General features: G+C 35.2%; 2 protein-coding genes across 2 annotated transcripts; both read right to left on the minus strand.

Annotated features, from left to right (window-relative positions):
- Positions 1-56: 56 nt before the first annotated feature.
- Positions 57-6252, minus strand: LOC128987380 (venom protease-like). The gene is made up of 8 exons (XM_054408201.1): positions 5934-6252; positions 4416-4620; positions 3717-3904; positions 2967-3075; positions 2554-2735; positions 1288-1383; positions 539-735; positions 57-211 (listed from the first exon to the last, which is right to left on the minus strand). Exons 1-8 carry the CDS (start codon positions 5992-5994, stop codon positions 98-100), a joined length of 1152 nt encoding a protein of 383 aa, XP_054264176.1. The 5' UTR covers positions 5995-6252; the 3' UTR covers positions 57-97.
- Positions 6253-7394: 1142 nt separating this feature from the next.
- Positions 7395-16808, minus strand: LOC128986434 (40S ribosomal protein S19-like). Its single transcript, XM_054406804.1, has 5 exons — positions 16732-16808; positions 13120-13190; positions 9710-9879; positions 8932-9069; positions 7395-7611 (listed from the first exon to the last, which is right to left on the minus strand). The coding sequence occupies exons 2-5, from the start codon at positions 13188-13190 to the stop codon at positions 7448-7450; spliced, it is 543 nt and encodes a 180-aa protein (XP_054262779.1). The 5' UTR covers positions 16732-16808; the 3' UTR covers positions 7395-7447.
- Positions 16809-20299: the final 3491 nt, after the last annotated feature.

Here is a 20299-nt window from a genome sequence, read left to right on the forward strand (position 1 = left end):
TACTGTACTCATTTTCAACTGGAAACGGGGGAAATTAACACCATTGTATGGTAAAATACAAGTTTATTAACGCCTAATATTGTAAATATTCTGAACATTACAGATCAGGAGAGTTGAGTTTGATCCAGTCCAGATATTTGTCTATACTAGAGTACACACTTGGGATCCCTTGTACTCCACATTTATCTGAACCGAAAGAGACAATCCCCACCTGAAACAGTGGCATTGACATTCCGCTAACATCTTTCTACAAATGTTCAAACATTTATTTTTCATTACTCTACACATGATAGCACACTTTCTAAACGTAAAATGAGCTATGAAAATAGGTTATTCCCGCTACTGCACGGCAAAATTACATAACATTAACTTTCTGTGCATTTGTGGTGCACGGAAAGTAACCGTTATGGGATTTTGGGGTGCAGACAACAACAGTTGCAAATAATGCAACAGCTGATGAAGCTAATGCATTATTTGCAACTGTTGTTGTTAAAATTTATCATAAAGGTTTTTGGACGGAATATTTCTGGTTTCTTACCTGATAATACTTAGGCTGGTCAGTTCTATCTAGGTACACAAGAGGAGCACCTCCAAACCCTGAACAAGCATCCTTGTTCTTCTCGCCTCCAACACAAAGATGATCTTGAGTGACAGGAATCACGTCATCATAAACATCGGTGCACTTTTTCCTTTGTAAAATCGGCATCTCCACAGTCTGCTGTTCATCGGGAGTTTCTGAAAGTTCAGATTGCTTAATATTAAAATAGAGGGAGAAATATGATTTTTAGCAATTGGGAAAAGGAAGGTGGGATAGAGTTAGGAATAAAGATATTAGAAGAAATCAAAGGAGAAGGAAAAACAAGATTATGGTTGTGACATGTAAAAGAAAATTTCAAGAAAAATGGAATGGATGATGATAAAGGCAAAGAGACCTAGAAAGAGGTAGATGAATCAGGTAAAGAGAGAAGTGAGATGGCAGATGGGAGAAAGAGGAACTATGTAGGAATAGGAGAAGATTGAGAGACTTTCTCGATGTTAAGACTTGGGAATAACTGGAATAGAGGACAATGTGTATGTATCTTTTAAATAGTAATTAGAGGTTTACGTACGTACCTGAAAATCAACAATCCTTCAGGTAACGCATTTGTCACCAAGTTTCGAATACACTTGTGTCATAATCACACCGTCAAACAAGAATGGATCATTCTTCGTTATCAGGAAACCAAGATCATTGCTATTGTAAGTAAAATATATCACATTTAAAGTCTATAAAAAATACAAACTTACCCAATTGTCCAGGAGTTTTTCCCCAACCAACCAACTTGGCCCGTTGTCCAACTAGAGAATATGGGCTGTTCCTTAAACACACTGGCTGAGCATTCACTAAAAAAAACTAATATTATCAAGAACTGGTAATATTGGGTTTCATTCAAATTTTAAATATAAACTTCACCAATATTTTTGAGTTTTTATTTTCATGAGGCCTTTCGCCAGTTATGCTGGCATCATCAGACACATCACAAAACCTGAAGGTTATGTTTATGTCAAAATCTAACAATCATATGGTTAGTTAAACATAACAAAATATTTTATTAAGTACAGTAAGGTAATTACAGAAATAAAATTATGTATGTATAAAAATACATTTTGAAGTAGAACCATAGATAAAACCTTAGACAAATAGAATAAATATAGACTGTCTAAGAAAGGTTCCAGTACCCACGGCTAGGAGTACCGTGTAGTTAAGGCGCATACCGCTGCAGGCGAGGAGCGCAGGAGCCATATGCGCTTAATTCTTAACGAATGAACAATAATGAATATTGTATTGTATGCTACCAGCAGGCGCCGTAACTACAAGGTACTCCTAGCAGTGGGCGCCGGAACATATGCTAACCACAGCACTATTGCTGGTCTATATTTATTCTATTTGTCTATGATAAAACATACTCCCTTAGTATATTTCTCATTCTAATGGATCAGCTGAAGCCAATTTTATTGTTAGTTCTCTCCGGTACACTGTAGAGGTCGTGTTTTATTTACAAATTGTTTCTTCTTATTTTAGTTATTTAAAATCTTGTTTAACCAAATAAAACAATCTAATCATAAACAATAACTCGTCTCCTAATTGTATAACCAAACAATAAATCGCATCTCAAACCATGAAAATAACCCTAAAATAATAGAAACAAAATTTTGTCAACACTAGCAATCAGAGTCACCAAACATGAACTAGACACGAAAAAGAAGCTTCAAAATTTACAATGGAATGAGAAGTCTACTTGTGTTGGTTAGTCTATAAAATTACTTAACTGTACTTAACAAAATATTTTTTTCATATTTAACTAATATGAAAAACCCCACCAACTGTAGGTACCAGTAGCTGGTTTGCTAAAAAACATGGTCTGGATCTGTACTCAAATTCTGTCATTTGTCTACCAATTACTGAAAGGTCAACATTAGATGAAGTTTGGACAATTTCCATACAAAAAACTTTAAATGATGCAAATAGCACAAAAAATACGCAAAAACAAATAAGAATCGCAGATAACTAACCAGAAAAGTTAATGTTGTGTCTGAGGACCAGTAGTGCGATGTTGTGTCTGAAGGACTTTGGCTCATATCCAGGATGTACCACCACGTGGCTGATGAGGATGTCTTGTACAGGATGAGCACAGAAGGATTTACCACAATCTGGGTCCTTGGCCATGTCATACTCTCCAACTCTCACTGTCCACCTTAGAACAAAAAGGTACGTACACTGTAGGTAGGCAGTTTTTATATAGCCACAATACAATATTCATCTGCATTCTGCATCCTTGTAAATCTGCAAACCTTTTAAGGGGAAGAAAGTCCATGGCACTTCATGTCATTATAAGCTCATACAGTCTATTTGGATAAAGTTTATCCTACAATCCATATTTTCTAATTTTACTTATGTATATTCAGAAAAATATTTAAATACTTACACATACTGTTTTGCAGTCTGGGCCAGTGCACAGTGAGCCGATGTTAAGATTACTCGCTTAGATATTATGGAACCACAGCAAGGGTAGGATGTTGTACCTTGGGTTTTACCTGAAATAAAACATCATTGCAATTAACCTGAAGATGCTAGTCTTAATGTACTTTTCATACCTACTATCTGTTTTAATACTTAGAACACAAATCAATTCAAAATTGCAGCTTCTGTAAATACAAACTTTTTAACCAAGCCGTTATTTTATGTCTTATCAAAAATTAACAGAATAATCTTCCTGGATAGGCTTCCAGGATCACTTATTCTAGAATCGTGGTCTTCTCTGCTAACGACCGTGTCAAAATCAATGGATCACTACTCTCACTCTTATTTCGGCTTCGATATAAAGCACCATCCTCAGGGGGCTTGATTTGTAACTGTGCGGAGTCAAGTCGCCCTGAGGATGGCGCTCTATATTGAGGCCGAAACATCAGAGTGTGAGAGTTTATTGATTCGTAGATTTTGGTAACAGTCGTTACCAGAAGACCACGATTCTAGAATTATCATAGTAGTCATTAACAAAAGATAGCGAGAACAAAGAATATTTTAAACTATAGCAAACACTACAAGTGGCTAATCTAAATACAGCTTTTAAAACACGCTCAGTAAATAGTTGGGTAGTATTATCTAAAGACTTACTCCTAATTAAACAATGTACATCACAATGTGGTGTACATCCGGGTTCAATCTGTAGACTTACTCCTAAACCCGATCCTAGCGACAAATGGTAAAGCCCCAACTCCCTGGTAGTTGTTTTTCCACCAGTTGTAGAGGAGAGGAGCTCCGCAGGCTTCACCATTGACAGGCTCAGGGTCGTGTTTGATGGCAGAGACAGGACAGCAGACGAGAGGTTCGTCACCCAAGTAGCCACAGGTAAGCTCTCGGAGCCTAGGTAAGGAAGAATATTGTATAGCAAGAATATTGTATAGCAAGATGAGAGAAGTTTCTAATTTATGAAACAATTAATTGGAAGGATTTTTTAGAAAGAGATAGATATATGTTTCAGCTAGTGTACTTAAATAAATTATAGCCTCTGTATGGGCTAAGACACAATAAAGTCACATAACATAGCCCTGATATTTTATCGCAATATAGAAGTTCTTCAGAGCGTAGATTAATGAGAAATAATTTGAGTTAAATAGCTCAAATTATTTAAATGCGGGCCATGGTCCTGAGAAAAAAATCAACTGAAAATCCACTATGCTCTGTAAGATTTTAAACAGTTGTAGCATCAAAAAGAAAATTATACATTTCAGAAAGCCAACAATCATGTTTTACAGCGTTTTACATTGACTTGTTTGTGGTGGAGGGCGCTTGGAATAAGATACTTCTTCACCTACTCAAGAAAATTCCTGTGGGCACCCATGGTTGACAGTTTTTGTTGTAGAAATACACTTACTTGTTACTAGCAAGACAATTCTTGTTCATCAGTGTTCGGACCAGTCTACAGCTCTGCAAGGATGTACACTTGGCCCCAGTCGCACATGTTTGATCTTGTCCGACACCTGACTCTGAGTAGGCTGCACTCTGATGTTTGTCGTCAGGAGATACAATTCGAGATATCTCTCCTTCCATTAACAGCATGTCAGTAGCCTCTGATATGTCTGAAGATGGTGGAAGTTGATATACAATTTTAGTCCACAAATTATTTTATCTCTGTGCATTAGACAATCTCAGTTGTACGCTTATTATGTGAATGAACATAGGTAGCTTAGTAATTTGCTCTTGCAAAGCCAATCAACTTGAATAAGTACTATGGAATCTACAATGGTATAGTAGGAGTCTCAATCCCGGGATGTACGCTGATTGACAACTTATTTTGAGTTTTACTTTTGACATGAGACACAATTGATACGGCAAATATAACTTTGCCATAATATAAACGCCAACATTATTGTATTAATATCATATAAGGCCTAAACATACAAATTGTATCATTAATGTTGCTTATGTTTAAGGTCTATAATTCTGTATGTTTATTTTGTTTTATGCTTGTGCGCTGATTAAATATTTTTCAATCCTAAGCTGTGTTACGTACACACATCACTACATAAGAAAATGATTTGTTCTTTGTACCTTAAATTGTTTTATGGCTATATCTACATAAAATCTATACCGTACAGCTGCAACCGCTGATTCTTCTTACGTTATCTTTTTATCCTTGTATTTTTTGTTTATTGAACTGAAAAAAAATATTTGCGTTGATGAGCGAGTGTAAGAACCTTTAGTTCTTAACTTAGCGCCATATTTAGTCCAGAGCAAGTTATTTCCATATTAGGTTCCATAATAGCCCAATAGTTTCCCCAGTGATCAAAAGTATCAGTGCAACTTAACAAATTTAGTGTTGAGTGAAGCTTGACGGTTTAAATGCAAGTAAGGTTGCTCGTATTTTCTTTTGTATTTGTCAAATTCATGAATGACACATCAACATTTATACACTGTATATAAGAAAGACGGGCGATAAAAAGTCTTTGTGATAATATCTTTTACTTAGAAAGACGATAAAATTGTCAGTACAACACTGCCAGTTTATAAGATTAGGGGACTCAACAGGGAGACTCCATGCCCATTTAAAATGGCTAAAAAGTTGAAATTATAAAATAATTTAATCCCAGGATTGGCTTAGACAAATCCCAGGATTGGAAAGTTCCCACAAACTCAAAGTTGGCATATTTGCGTTGAGCAAAACCGAGAATTAGAGGACGTTATTTTTTAACATTTATTGAAGCCTCTAACAATTGTAATGTGCCTAGGAGAGTTTTCCCTAGGGAAACTAGGATACACGCGTAGCAACAGTGAACGTCATGAAATGGAAATATTTAATGAAAATCCCACTCAAGCCCATCTCATATCCTCCTCAATATCTTAAACAAAAACGAATCCCAATCCACGGTTGCATCACACTAAATTCTCTTACCATCATTCAAGCAGTGAATGGATTTCACCAGACAGATAAGCAACAGCCAGTGAGCCGCCATTCCACATCACACACATGGAGCTCACTGATTGTGATTGATCAGTTATGATAATCAGTCACAACAATGGTTTTCCTCTTCCTGCAGGATGTACTCATTACCTACTGGACTAAACAAGTTTCCCTGAATATATTCTGTTTTATCACTTTCACTCTAATAGGGATTACCGAGAGCCAATGGAACCTTATATTTTTTACTGCGGATTTTCATTGTATACATATTATTGTTCTGCTGAAAGTAGGCTACATAAACAGTCTAATAAAATTTGTAATATTTCTTCTTTCAGGTTAGGTATATTAATTGAATGAACTTAGTACTTCATAGTCGTGTTTTGTTTTGCTCTCATTTGGAATATTTATTTGCTAGCTGTATTTTTTTATCCATCTAGGGCCCATTTCATAATAAACTACAAGTTACAAGTTACAACTTGTAACTTGTAATTTCCATTAGATTTGCATTGGGCGATCAGCTGATTTACTAATAATATTAGTTTGTACTTTATTATGAAATGGGCCCCAGTATCAGTTCCAATCCTACCAATTTAGTTGAATAAATTTTATAAATTTAATTAATAATTGATAACAATTTATTACAATAGTAATGTCCTAAAATGTATTTCTGTTTTATTTTTAAATGGCAATTTCTTCAATAATAATAATTGTCTATAGTCAACGGTAGGACCCATTTGTGGTACTTAACATAATTTTGTGCTACAGTGTTAAGACAGAAATTATTAGCTGCAAAAAATCTAAGTTGTCAGTATGACGTTTTGATTTATTTGAAGTAAAATTAAATTTTTTTTGCTACAAGGCCATTGAGTACCCTGCTGTAAAAGCCTAACATGGCCTAACTCTACAGACAACTCATTAAAAAATAGGAAAATCAAGTCCAAATCTCTTATCACTTCCATTAGTCAGTGTTTGTGTTTTTCCAGTACTGTTATCAAGAGTCACAAAAAAACCGGAAACCAAAACAAAAAAATACTTTAGAAGTTCAGGATAAACTGCTATTGTGTAGTTGATTTTTTACTTTCAATTGCTTTGTTGGGTATGACATCCTAAGAACTTAAGAGAGTGTGTGCAATTAAAATTTGAAAGTTATGGATTAGATGAATTTTATTCACGACAGTATTGCAGAAAATGTCTGTGTACTGACACAAAAGAAAACAACATATTATTACAAAAAACTACAGTAAAAAAGGTTTTAAAAAGAAACAAATCAAAACAAGGTTGATTGAGTTTTGTTTTTAACACAATTACTATTTCCATGAAATTTCTAGTAAATCAACTTTGACTAGGTGACTAGATGGTTTTATCTCAAGCCTTGCAATTCAACACTTCGCCAATTATATGATTCTATGAATAAGATTTCATTATTAGGCTATGACAACAAACACCAAGGAATACGTAAAAAGTCATTTAATTTTATAACAATTTTATTAAAAGCCCCTGACTGTCTATGACCAGCTGCCTTCAGTAGCAGGCTGCTCGGCAGCAGGTGCCGCTGCTGGAGGTGCCGTTGGTGCCGTCACAGTGATGCCGGCCTGTTGGGCCAACAACAGCTGTTGTTGCTTCTTCTTCTGACGCACTTGTGCAGCAATGCGGTCCAGGTCTCGCCTTCCTGCAAAGCACATTAAGTTTAGCACTTAGGCTGGTACTGTAGGCTACTATTATTTTCAACTGAATTCCAGTCAATTCCAGAATCAACTCTAAAATTTACTGATAAAAAAAAACTATGCAAATTGATACCAATTTTATTTTATGACAGATTTACTTAATTTAATGTCTAGAACCCTGTGCCTTACTACCTAAGGTGATCGTGATGTTACAGTGGGTTGCAACGCTTGGGCTGTTCTAGGACTTTGAGAAAGAGTGAATGAATAATCTTTATTAGATCAATACTTTTTTTTATCAGCCTAAATCTAAAAAAAATGTAGGAAATAAATGCAACAGGCTGATTTTCGAATAATAATTTGAGAAAGAATCAGTTTTGAGAAAACAAAACAGTAGATAGTTTGATTATTTTGTGAGCTCTGATAATCAACAAATTTGAGGTAGGCGATCAAATTCAGAATCAAACCATCCCTACATAAGAACATATAAACAGTGTATTTAAATCTCAAATTAAATATCAACAATATATTTTGAACAAATTAATTGTCCAGTCAGTGGTCTTGCCTTCGTATCTGAAGGTCACTCTACGTACCAGCAGGTGGATTCTGGTATTTGATACGTAATTGTTTGGTTAAGACTTAACCCTTCCCGGACGTTCGAAATCGTGACATAGAACGGGAAAAAATTAAAGGGAAAAAAATTAATTTTTTTTTTTTTTTTTTTTTTAAATACAAGTATTATAGGCCTACATAAAATAAACACAATAGAACCCTTCAATACTGTTAAAATAATTTTTTACTTGTTTTTAATTACCGGTATGCGGATATACCCGCCACCCGTCCTCGAATGAGTAGAAAAGCACTGGATATATCCGCACCCGTCTTTGAAGATATGACCATGACAACATTAGGCAATAAATAAAGAACAATATGTAAACAATAAATAAAGATAACGTGGTGTTGAGCGCAAAACCTCGAGGGGGCAGCGTAGGAGAGGTTTGATAGTGTGTGGGAGAGGGGGTGACACGGGAAAGAGATAGGCACAGGAGGGAGGGGGGAGTGCGGGAGAGAGCGCAGCCATGGAATGAGCAGGAAAGTGGCGCCTTGGTACCGTGAAACGTCTGGTTACTGTTCTTAAGCACCTGCCAGTCTGTCTGAAGAGAAGGCGGATATATCCGCTTCCTGTCCGGAACATCAAAAACCATAAGCGGATATATCCGCCACCCGTCCTTTATCGCCAAATACTTAGGCGGATATATCTGTCACCCGTCCGGGAAGGAATAACAATAATAAGAGGATAATAAACAAGAGGATATTTAGAAATGTACCTTGTACAGTGAGCTTGCGGCCACCGTCAGGGCTCTTCTCTATCAGCTTCATCTGTTCCAGGGACTGTAGAGCCTTGCGGGCCACTCCCCCAGCACTGCGGCAGAAGTGGGCGGGGCAAACTCCGTTCCTTTTCCTTCCTGTAAGAAAAGGGTTTAACTTTTAACATGGGCATACTAATACAATCTCCATCCACTTACAATTCCAAATAGTCATAAAAGCAAATAAGTTAAACAGGGAATGTCAAAACAGAAAAATACCTCAATAATTAACCTAACCCCTGCAAAATTAAAGGATAACCAAAATTTTTTTTATGTAGGCCTACTATAAGTAAAACAAATTCAATTATTGATGCAAAAAACACACAACAACAACTGCAAGAATTATTTCAAACATAACCACAGAAATAAGTCACTCTTATCGAGACTTGTGCACCTTAAAGACAAGTAGAAGCATAGTCAGATCTAATTGTATCCATACCATTTAAGTCCATACCATTTAAGGAACAAGTTACACCGAAATCAGAAAAAAGACTTCTGCTATAACAGGATTCTAATTGTTCCTGAGTACCACCTATTCTGGATTGATACTATTCTGTTCTATAGGTAATTTCTGTTGTTATTATTATTGTACTATACTATGTTACCAAACCTTGTTGATGTTGATACTATTAATAAATACACTAGCTAAAAGATAAAAAGATTCCACTAACAAATTAGAGATCATGTACATTTTGAGTTTAGATGGAATCTGAATTACAAACTACTTAACAAAATGTACCTCCAAACATCTTGGTGACGGTTCCCACTCCGACGGGAGATCGGAAGTAGATGTGTCTGACGATGGCTGCACACCTGGTGTAGTACCAATCCTGGTCGTAGGGAGCCAGCTCCTTGTAGCGTCCGCTCTTCACAATGTCAACCCAGTCAGGCACCTTCATCTTACCAGTCCTGGAACAAAACTTGTCATTAGCAAGTCTGAACTTAGGTGTGAAAGTGAACACTAGCGTGTCTAAAACAATTACACAAATCGCAAACAACAAGCATTTATTGGAACATAAACAGACGGAACGGTACAACACTCGCACAACTGTGTAGGGGCCTACTTCTATTGGTTGAGGAGTTGTTGTTTCGGATTTTGGTTAAAACATTTGTCTTACGATTAGTTGTTGCCGACCTCCTTCTGTCGCCTTTGGTGTGATTATTAGCCAGTTTTATAGAAATATGATGCTACAAAAATGGATTTTCTGACCGTCTCATTTTGAGGCGCTAGCATTTCTGCACAATCTCGGCCATCCCAATGACGCTCGGCATTCAAAGGGTTAATTTTTAATTGCTACAACATAACACTGGCGTTGACACCAATAAAAATTAAATTTGAAACTCCAGAAAATATTTGTGATGTGTTTAAAGCAGCAAACCTAAGCATCTAATGTTATTTAAATATGTCTTAAATGGAAATATTTTTAATATAACTAATTCGCTTAGTCTGCTGGTTTGCTGCGGCGGGGGTATTTCTTGCTAACACCGATGTGAAATTTTACCGTTAAGAGGCTAAGTATAAATGTTGTTGGGAAGTAAATAAATAGTGTTGTAGTGCATCATTATGAGTACCTAGGCTACTTAAGTTACATAGGTATGAGGAGAGCGTGTAGGCTATGTGTGACAATATCATATACCTTAACTCGTAATAAATAAGCCTAGCATAAGTGTAACTGTATCAAGGTTTGGAAAGGAATAACTCAAGCGAGATTTCCAATGGATAACCTTGAATATTATTATATGCCCTGTAGGAAACCAAATGAACAACAACAGACAATTGGTTGAACAAAGGGCACACACAATAAAAAATAAGAGTTTTTTAACACTGGTAAGGGGAGGCTTTTAGGGCTTACCCCCCCCCCCCCACCAAGGACCTAGGGTCGGTCTTTACAAGGGTCGTGGGTCAGCTAGGTACAGTATATTTATTTTTCACTATTTTTTTTTATTTCATAATTTTTAACCGGATTGTTATTTATTTTATTATTTATTTTATTTATTATTTATTTATTCATGCAACAAAAAACATAATAATCAAAATACATTTCATACAAAGCTACAAAAGCCTCAGTATGTATTTATTTTTCACTATTTTTTTTTATTTCATAATTTTTAACCGGATTGTTATTTATTTTATTATTTATTTTATTTATTATTTATTTATTCATGCAACAAAAAACATAATAATCTAAATACATTTCATACAAAGCTACAAAAGCCTCAGTAGGCTTGTCCGCAGCTATAGATAAGAGTCCAGTTCAAAAGTCCATTCACAAAGATTCCAGTCAGTTTCTTGTTACAACAGAACTTGAATGAATGTAACATAGCAAAGGAGCCCTTTTTTGAGTGATTTACAAAAATAATACTGACCAAGAACAATTAATAACTGATGCAGTAGAACCTCTTTAATCCGAACCTCCGTAATCCGAACATCCACTAATCCGAACCCCTCATTGCTGTACTCTATACAGTATACACAGTACAGCAGTTCCTTTATTTATTAATTTATTCATGTAAATTGTCACAAATTACACCATATACAGAGGAGTTTCCTCAATGGTAGATGACATGTCAAAAATCTATTTAAGTATAAAAGAGGATGTTTGTATATATATATATTTGGCAGTGATAAACTCAGACACCGCTGAACCGATTGCCACGAAACTTGGTACATACACGTAGAATTTCATGGAATAGGTTTATACACCATCAATTTCGTGATCCGTCCAATCGGCTCCGCCCCAGTGGCTCTGGAGTTTCCCATGTTAACCTTAGCCTATGGGAAATGGAATTAATGAATCTTAACAGCTGTTTCAATTAAACAAGTTGGTTCTGTTCTATGATGTTCAATAGCATTAAAGTTACGAGGATTACCAACAGGGTGCAGCACTATTATTTCTTTTACAATTATGACAACAGCTAATTTGCAACCAAAAGGTGAGTGAGCATAGCGAACGAACTTCAACCTGGAGGCGAGTTAGCATAGTGAACGAGCTAACCTGAAGGCAAGTGATCGTAGCGAACAAGCTAACCTGAAGGCAAGTGAGCGCAGCGAACGAGCTCCAACCTAAAGGTGAGTGAGCGTAGCGAACGAGATCATCTTGAAAATTAAGAAGTTAAACGGGGCAACACCCGCGGGTTACAGCTAGTATGATGCAAAATGTTAAAAACTAAATTAAAATGTAACTTAAACATAATGAGAAAACAAACTCTCCACATGAAGCATTTTACAAACCACTGTTACTAGATAACATGAAATCCTCTACTGAATAAAACATATGGCTCTTTAGATAGTTAACAAGTTTTCTTTTAAATGCTTTGGCAGAAGATTTATTGCGAATATGAGAAGGTAGTTTATTAAATAATCGGCTGCCTGTATAGAATGGTGTCTTTTCAAAAGCTGCTGTTCGATGTATCGGCAAAGAAAGATTACAATTACGTGTAGGATAGTTATGTGTAGATTTTAAAAGAGTGAATTTGTGAAAATTTTTTTTTAACAAATAGAAGGGTATGTAGAATGAAAATGCAAGGTAAAGGCAGAATATCTAGTTTCCTGAAAATTGGTTTGGCTGATGCAGTATGGGGGGAATTTGTCATAGCACGGACAATGCTTTTCTGAATCTTAAATATTGCCGGAAAAGACTGTGAGTTGCCCAAAAATATCACTCCATATGTTAAGTTTGAATAGATATATGCATAGTAATAGAAGTATAGCATAGTATAGTATAGAAGTAGATATAAGCATAGTAATACATTTTCAAAATGTTTATCTCCAGGATTTTTGATAAGTTTAGAAATAGAAGTTTATTGTATACTGTATTTAACTTTATAAAACATTTTTTCACTTTTCCCAAAATAGTTATGATCAATTTTAGCCATGCTTTAGCTATTGTTATGTAAAAAAAACAATATGTTCTGTAATCCGAACCATTCAATAGTCCGAACTACCCCTGGTCCCAATTAGTTCGGATTAAAGAGATTTTACAGTACTGTATTAACTTAATAGGCTACAATTTAAAAAAAAATCAAAGAAAACTGTTCATACCCAAACAAAATTACTACCGTACAAGTTTTATAATGAATGGGAGGTTATTGAGTACAAAAGCCTAGTTTAAAACTAATTAAATAGAATAACATCAATAGCCTACTCACTTTTTTAAGAAGTCCGAGAATGCCTTGACAAACTTGTGTTGATCAACATCCTTCAATGTTACGGATGGCATCTGAAAAAGAAAAATGTGTTATGAAACAACAAGAAGAACAAAACAGACACTGGCTGATGGATGAATCGTGAAAAATAAGGGCGTAATAAAATAGTTAACATTTTCAGTCTATCTTTCATCGATGGCCAACAATGTGGGATAGATTGTGTCGATGTAGGCCTACTTTAAAAAAACTTGAATACTTTGTTTTATATATAGGTTGTAGCTTAGGCCTTAATATAATGTTTTAATAGAATTTTCCAATAGGGATTAGCTACTAGGGATTAGGGCCTACCTAGGAAGCATGGCAAAACCTAGACCTGGGATCGATATAATTTTTACATTTTAATGTCCCTAGAGGCCAAAAACACTATTCGATCAAATTGTTATCTATGTAGGCATACAGCCAATAAATATATAGATTTATACGTCTGTAGATGCGATAACTTGAGTAATTTTAGTCCGATTTTTATTAAATTCAGCTTAAAGATTTAGTCTAGGGTGGGAAAAAATTAGGGCGAACCAGCATTATCGGACCATGGGAACAGGGTTTTGTGAGAGGTTTAAACATAATGGGGTAAAAATTAGGTTTTCCCATTTAAGTTGTGTTCCTTAAAAAATAAAAATCCCCAATTTCTCTTTCAACCACATCAAAAGCTTAAACAAATAATTAAAAAAACTATTAAACACAATAATTAACAACTATAGCCTACCTAACAATAAAAAACATTAACAAAACTTAACCCAACTTAAGTTAAATTAACTAAATTAACAACTAAAAATAATTAATTAAAAAAAATTATAATTTAAGTGAATACCTAGGCCTAACTTATATTGAAGTGTTTTTAACAGTTATTGTTTACGGAGAAAATTTCAAAAATTGTACGAAAATTTGTAAGGTAGGCCTAATCTCCTCAAATTTGTAGGGTAAATTTAAAAATTCCCATGTTAACTTATTCTTGCGTTTACTTGATTATTGATAACTTAACTTAAATTTTGATCAAAGATAAAAATTCTATTTATTTTATAAAGCTAATAATTATTCACATTTAACAAACTTAAAACCCTACCTGTTACAGCAACCCTAGGTACCGGTACATACTTGATCAACTGTGCAATAACTTATAAGCTAGATCAAATTGAAAATGGCTTTTATCCCAGGCTGTTTCGAACTGCCGCTTTGAAAGAGGTGACATTCATCTCACCAGAGTAACTTAAAATTACGGCATAAAAATAAAATAAAATAATAATAATGAATACGGCTGCATTTTAGCATCTGTCCTACACTCATTCAAATGAATATCTCGATCAAAATATTGATTATTTCATTTGATATAGATAGGCTATCAAGTTTGGTTGGTTATCATGATTGATTCGTAGCAAACGGATTGATGTTTATCTTAATAATAACAACTTACGTCAATCAATCCAGTATGTTTATGGAGGACGCACGTTTCGACCTTTAGACCTCTTGGTAGTCAGTGCCGCCGCAGTCCCGAGCCCGTTCAGCCGTGCGCACGGTGATAGTATTTAAATGTTTTAGTCTTCGTCAGTGTCTTGTTTTGTGTTTTTATGTTTACGTGGTCTGACTATGTTTCACAATGTAAATTATTTGACGCGGTTGCTACACCAACAATGCAACTAAGTACGTAACAACCTAGTGTAAAAGCGGAGCAGAAGATGACCTAAAGGTCGAAACGTGCGTCCTCCATAAACATACTGGATTGATTGACGTAAGTTGTTATTATTGGTTGGTTAATTAGGTTAACCTAACCTAACTAACCTAAAGAAATAATCGCTATAAGTTGTTGAATAATCTATTTATCAATATTTTTCATTCGAATGAGTGTAGGACAGATACTAAAGTCCAGCCATAAATAGAATAGAAGACCTAACTTTTTTAACCTCTACAGTGGCAGTAATTGTTTAAATTTTTTTTTTACGGGATAGGCCTATTCTATGCATAAGTTATATCAATAAAATTATCAAATGAAACTGATCTAAACTATCCTAACTTGCAATAAACGTTGGGTACACTTCCAAATATCTGTTGGCAAAAACAACCAAATGAAAATATCGATCTATAGGCTAGCCTATTTAGATTAATCGATATATCGATTGGTTAACCCTCCGAGGGTCCCTAGTTTTGGCCTTAATGTTTGCCTATTTTTTGCACATTTGCAAGGTTTTATTAAAACGGATCTGAGTAGCTTAAAAACAATGTTAATTATACTGTTCTATATACCATTTTGTTTGGAAAATCATGGGCTTCAATATTATACATAAAACATAAGGAACATTTGTTACAAAAAATTTTTTAGGTAAAAAAAAAATTTTTGGAAAATTTTCAGAAAAAAAATAAGTTTGCGCTCAATGAAGTTGTATAAATTATAGGCCTATAAATATTTGAAAATAGCCACTTTGTTCTAAATTTTATGAGGATTACAAATATATAATCATATAAGGAAGTAGATCTGCAAATAAATAAGTTATGGGCAAAAAACAGATTTCGGTACATAGCGTTTAGCTAAGAATGCATAGCCTAACCATAGCTAGGAATCTGGCTGATAATTTACATCAATATCACTACCTACTTCTTCAGGATCATCAACCAGCCCTTCAAAATCACTTAAATCTTCTTATAATGCACCACGTATATCACTACTTTTGATTTTTAACTCTAAAACAATGATAAACATAATAAAACACATCAGTCATCGGTCCGAGGTTAACTAACCTGTTTACAAATATGCACGTCAGCTGTCTGCTACAATTACGATCGGCTCGGAGAACATACAGCGCTTAGAGACAGACCTTTAGAAAGCTTAGAATCTAACGAAAAAAATGATACCTAACTCGATCCAGTTCAATCCGATTTTGTCAGTCATAGGCTAGAGCCTTTGCTGTAAACAGTGTTTGTGAGTCGAAAAATCGACACAAAACACTACACAAAGTGTGTTAAACACTCGGAGGGTTAACCTAACATAACTAACCAAACAATATACTTATTGAATTAAACAATCGAATAATCAATATTACTCATTCGGTTGATTGTGCCAAAAGATTATGGAAGTGTACCCTGAACGTTTTATAATCGAATCGATATTAGGGTAGCTTAGTTAATAAACTGTGCAATTGATCTGAATTGAAGGCTAGGCCTAGACCTAGCCAAGCCAAGGCTCTCCACCTGGACCTGAGTCAAACCCCTCGATCACTCACTGCAATACCGGTAACTTAGGCCTAGTTGTAAACAATCGTGTTATTTAGATTCTTAATGTAAGTTAGTATCTGTAGAGAATATTAGTTGCTTTCAAAGTAATTAATTACAGCAAATTTTAATGAAATCTTAGTCATGGAAATGCATGTCGGTGTTGAGCGAATTCCACGTGTGTATCCTACCTTAAACTACAGTTACCATTATAAGAATAAACCTCAAATGAGATTTCATAAATTGGCACTGTGAATAATTGGGACAGCTTAATTACTGAAAAATCTAAATAACAACATGTATTTTATTAATACTATGACATTAAATTAGCCTATAAGGAAATTGTCAACTAACCTTAACTATTGGTGAGTCCCGAACCTAGAAAGAAAGAATATTTGCGGATGTGTAACCGAAGAAGAAGAAGAACTGACCAAAGAGTAGTAAGTATTTGATCTTGATCTGACAATAATATACATCTTATTTCATTATACTGACACCAGTATGAGGAACCAAAGAAAACAGCAAAAGGTAATGAAAAACGAGAATGGTTATTTTCAGGGCCTCCTTACTCTTAACCCATCAACACCTTCTTATGCTACCTTAGAATTACTTTTGCTATTGCTTACTTGCTAATGTATTGAATTGTATAACGTATTGTTTGTAAAATGGTGTTTGACGTTGAGAATAAATAAATCAAAATTCATGTTTTCGGCCCCTGGACTATATTGTTAAGACAATAATAGGTTTTTTACATACCTCAGTCAAATAGTCCAAAAATGGTATTGCTCAACAGCTTACATGTTTCGTTGCGAAGACAACATTATCAAAGCTTGCAACTCGTCGTGTTTTAAATGTGTTTTTGACGAGTTGCAAGCTTTGATAATGTTGTCTTCGCAACAAAACATGTAAGCTGTTGAGCAATACCATTTTTGGACTATTTGACTGAGGTATGTAAAAACCCTATTATTGTCTAAATAAATAAACACCAGGTTTAATGAGATTAAATAGAGATAGGGATTTTCGAGCTAAATTCACTCTTCTACCTATTGTCAATTGGCCGATCTATTTTATTTGTATTTTCGTATGTCTACGTTATTAGCATTGTATACGGGTTTTGTCAGGGAATGGCCCACACCCTGGTCTTGTACAGTAAAGTACACTTGAAATTTGGGCCCAGCGATCTTTCTTCGAATACAACAGAACCAACGCACTTCTACAAAATAACTACTCAGCTACCCAGACAATTTATATTGATCAATCGCTATCGATACTAATTTGTAGTGCACACAAAGGATTTATTCGTTATGAATCTGTTACTGTATTCACGACATATCAGAGAGCAATGATGATTGAATTGCCAGATTATAGCAGTCAAAAACATATCGTGCTTTAAAGGACACTTTTAAAATTTAATCTTATTCCAGATTCATTCCACACTTATCCTTCACTCATATATGGGTTAGCGTTCCCATCTCAATTGGTTATTAATTATAATTAATGATATATAATTTAATGGACTCATTGACCATTAAAACTGTAACGCACTCTTATGACTTAGATAGATGAATTTTAACCTGAATTTAGAGTTCTGAGCGAGAACTGTGTCAATGAATACACAAACTATAGTTTGTGTATTCATTGACTGTGTTGAACCTCTGTCTGTTGATGAAACTAGACATTCAATTCTCTTGCTGTAGCTATAATTAAAATTTAAATGCAAGTAGTCAAAATGAGCCACTAAGAGAGTGAGCTGATTTATATTACTGATTCCCACAGACTGTTTCAATTTTTTGGCCAAAATAAACTGAAAGGACAGCTTATTGTAAACTCTAGGGGTGGTTTTAGGGGAGCTGGGGTCGTCTTTAATCATCGACATACATGTAACGTTGACTGGGACGGGTGGCGTCGTTCTGTAATCCAACTACTAGGAGGTCACGAATTGTGGATATTTATAGGCATGCACTGTAGATGTGATACTCCCTGGTGTGGATTAACGTCCGCACGAGTGAGTACTACGACTATCCGCAGTACTATCCTGATAAATAGACCAATTCGTATATACCAAGGAAAAATGTGGTTCAGATTCCACTATAAACTGTAGGTCCGTTAGTTGCCATTAGCTGTACGGGCTATTAATTATCAGCTGTGTCTGAGGAATGTCGGCCTTAGTTACTAACAAGACTACAAGATCGCGCCACTCATCCTACACTCATCTCCATTCATACTTGGCTTAAAATACCTACTATCATTGACTATTGTACTATGTATGTATAACTAGTTGTACTATACTAGTTATACATACACTACTATAACTAGTTGTACTACAACTATGTATAACTAGTTGTATAACTAGTGTTATACTAACCCGAAATGGCGACGGGTCGCCGGAAGACTGCCCCCCGGAAAACTACCCCCCCAAGCAGGTTCCTACGTCATATTGACGTCAGAGACCGGGGGGACAGTTTTCCAGTCACGGACATTAAAATTTAGTTGTAAAACAGTTCTAATCTAACCTAACCTAACCAACCAAACTTGCTGTAACATTTCGAAAATCTGTTTTATATTCACCACATGCCTTTTCTATTATCCAACTGAATTACTCTAATTAAAATTAAAATTACATAGCATGATTTTTCTAGGGGGGTAGTATTCCAGTCGCGGACACGGCTTCCATGTTGGTTAGTTAGCAGATTTTGTGACGTCACGTTTCACCTGGGGGGGTAGTTTTCCGGGGGATAGTATTCCGCATCCCCGCCATTTCATCGAACAGTATTAACAGTAAGAAACGTTGGTGGGATGTCAACCATCTGGTACCTCTGGCTATCAACCAATTACCATCAATTACTCAGGAACTTAGTTAGTTATGATGGTTAGTTTTTTTATATGGAATGGCTGGAGCTGAATTAATTTTTTGTCGTTAAGATTAATATATTTTTACTTACATCTTTTATCTTCACTAGTTTCTAAAATCAATGCCAATTAGAATCAGGACTGCGCGACTGAGTGCAGCGGTATTGAGTAGTTTTACGAGTTTTACAAGGGAGTATGTTTTGGTTAGTCTATGGTTTTATCCATGGTTTTACTGGTATTTACTCAGGGGAGGTATAGAAGAGGCTACGATGACAGCTGAGATCTTCTTATTAGCTGAGGGAACGCCATTAACGTAACAAAACGTCCAACAGCCATCGGCCTCGGTGGTCTATTGGTTAGCGTGCCGGGCTGATCTACTGAATCAGAATCAGAATCAGAATCAATATTTTATTCCATTAGACATGTACATGCATTAGGATACGTCAAAAAAGTTGAATACATGCTGCAAAAACACAAGTCAAAGATAAATTACAGTACATAACAAATAAGGCATAGACAAAAAAAAATCAAATAGTTACAAAGGTCATTTAGATGGCACAGTGAAGACTACGGTATACTTACAGAAAAAAATAGATAACAAGATAAAATTCAGTGAAAAAAAATACTTAGAACAAGGCAGTGACTAGATTATGATTTCTTTGGTTGAACATTCAAAAAATTCTCCCAGCCCATAAAAAGGGTGTACAGTCAGCCACAGAAGAATTTTATTTTTGAAGGCTTTGTTGTTCAATAACAGTATTTCCTTGGGGAGTTTATTTAGGCATTTGAGTCCCAGTACTTCATAATAAGATTTCATTTTTTCAAGTCTAACATAAGGGATGTCAATTTTACCTCTATTCCTAGTATTAAACTTGTGTACATCACCCCTAAGAGTGTGGGATTTCAGGTTCTTAAAACTAGTCAACAAAATGTTATATAAAAATAAATTAACAACGGTCAAAATCTTAAAATCTACAAAAATTGGTCTGCAGTGTTCCTTGTGATTGGCATTTGCCATGATCCTGATCACCTTTTTCTGTATTAAAAGAACATCAGTGATGTAAGGGCTGCT

This window comes from Macrosteles quadrilineatus, unplaced genomic scaffold, assembly GCF_028750875.1.
Source record: "Macrosteles quadrilineatus isolate MER2022 unplaced genomic scaffold, UCM_ALF_1.0 Scaffold_2__2_contigs__length_208266976, whole genome shotgun sequence".
NCBI lineage: Eukaryota > Metazoa > Arthropoda > Insecta > Hemiptera > Cicadellidae > Macrosteles > Macrosteles quadrilineatus.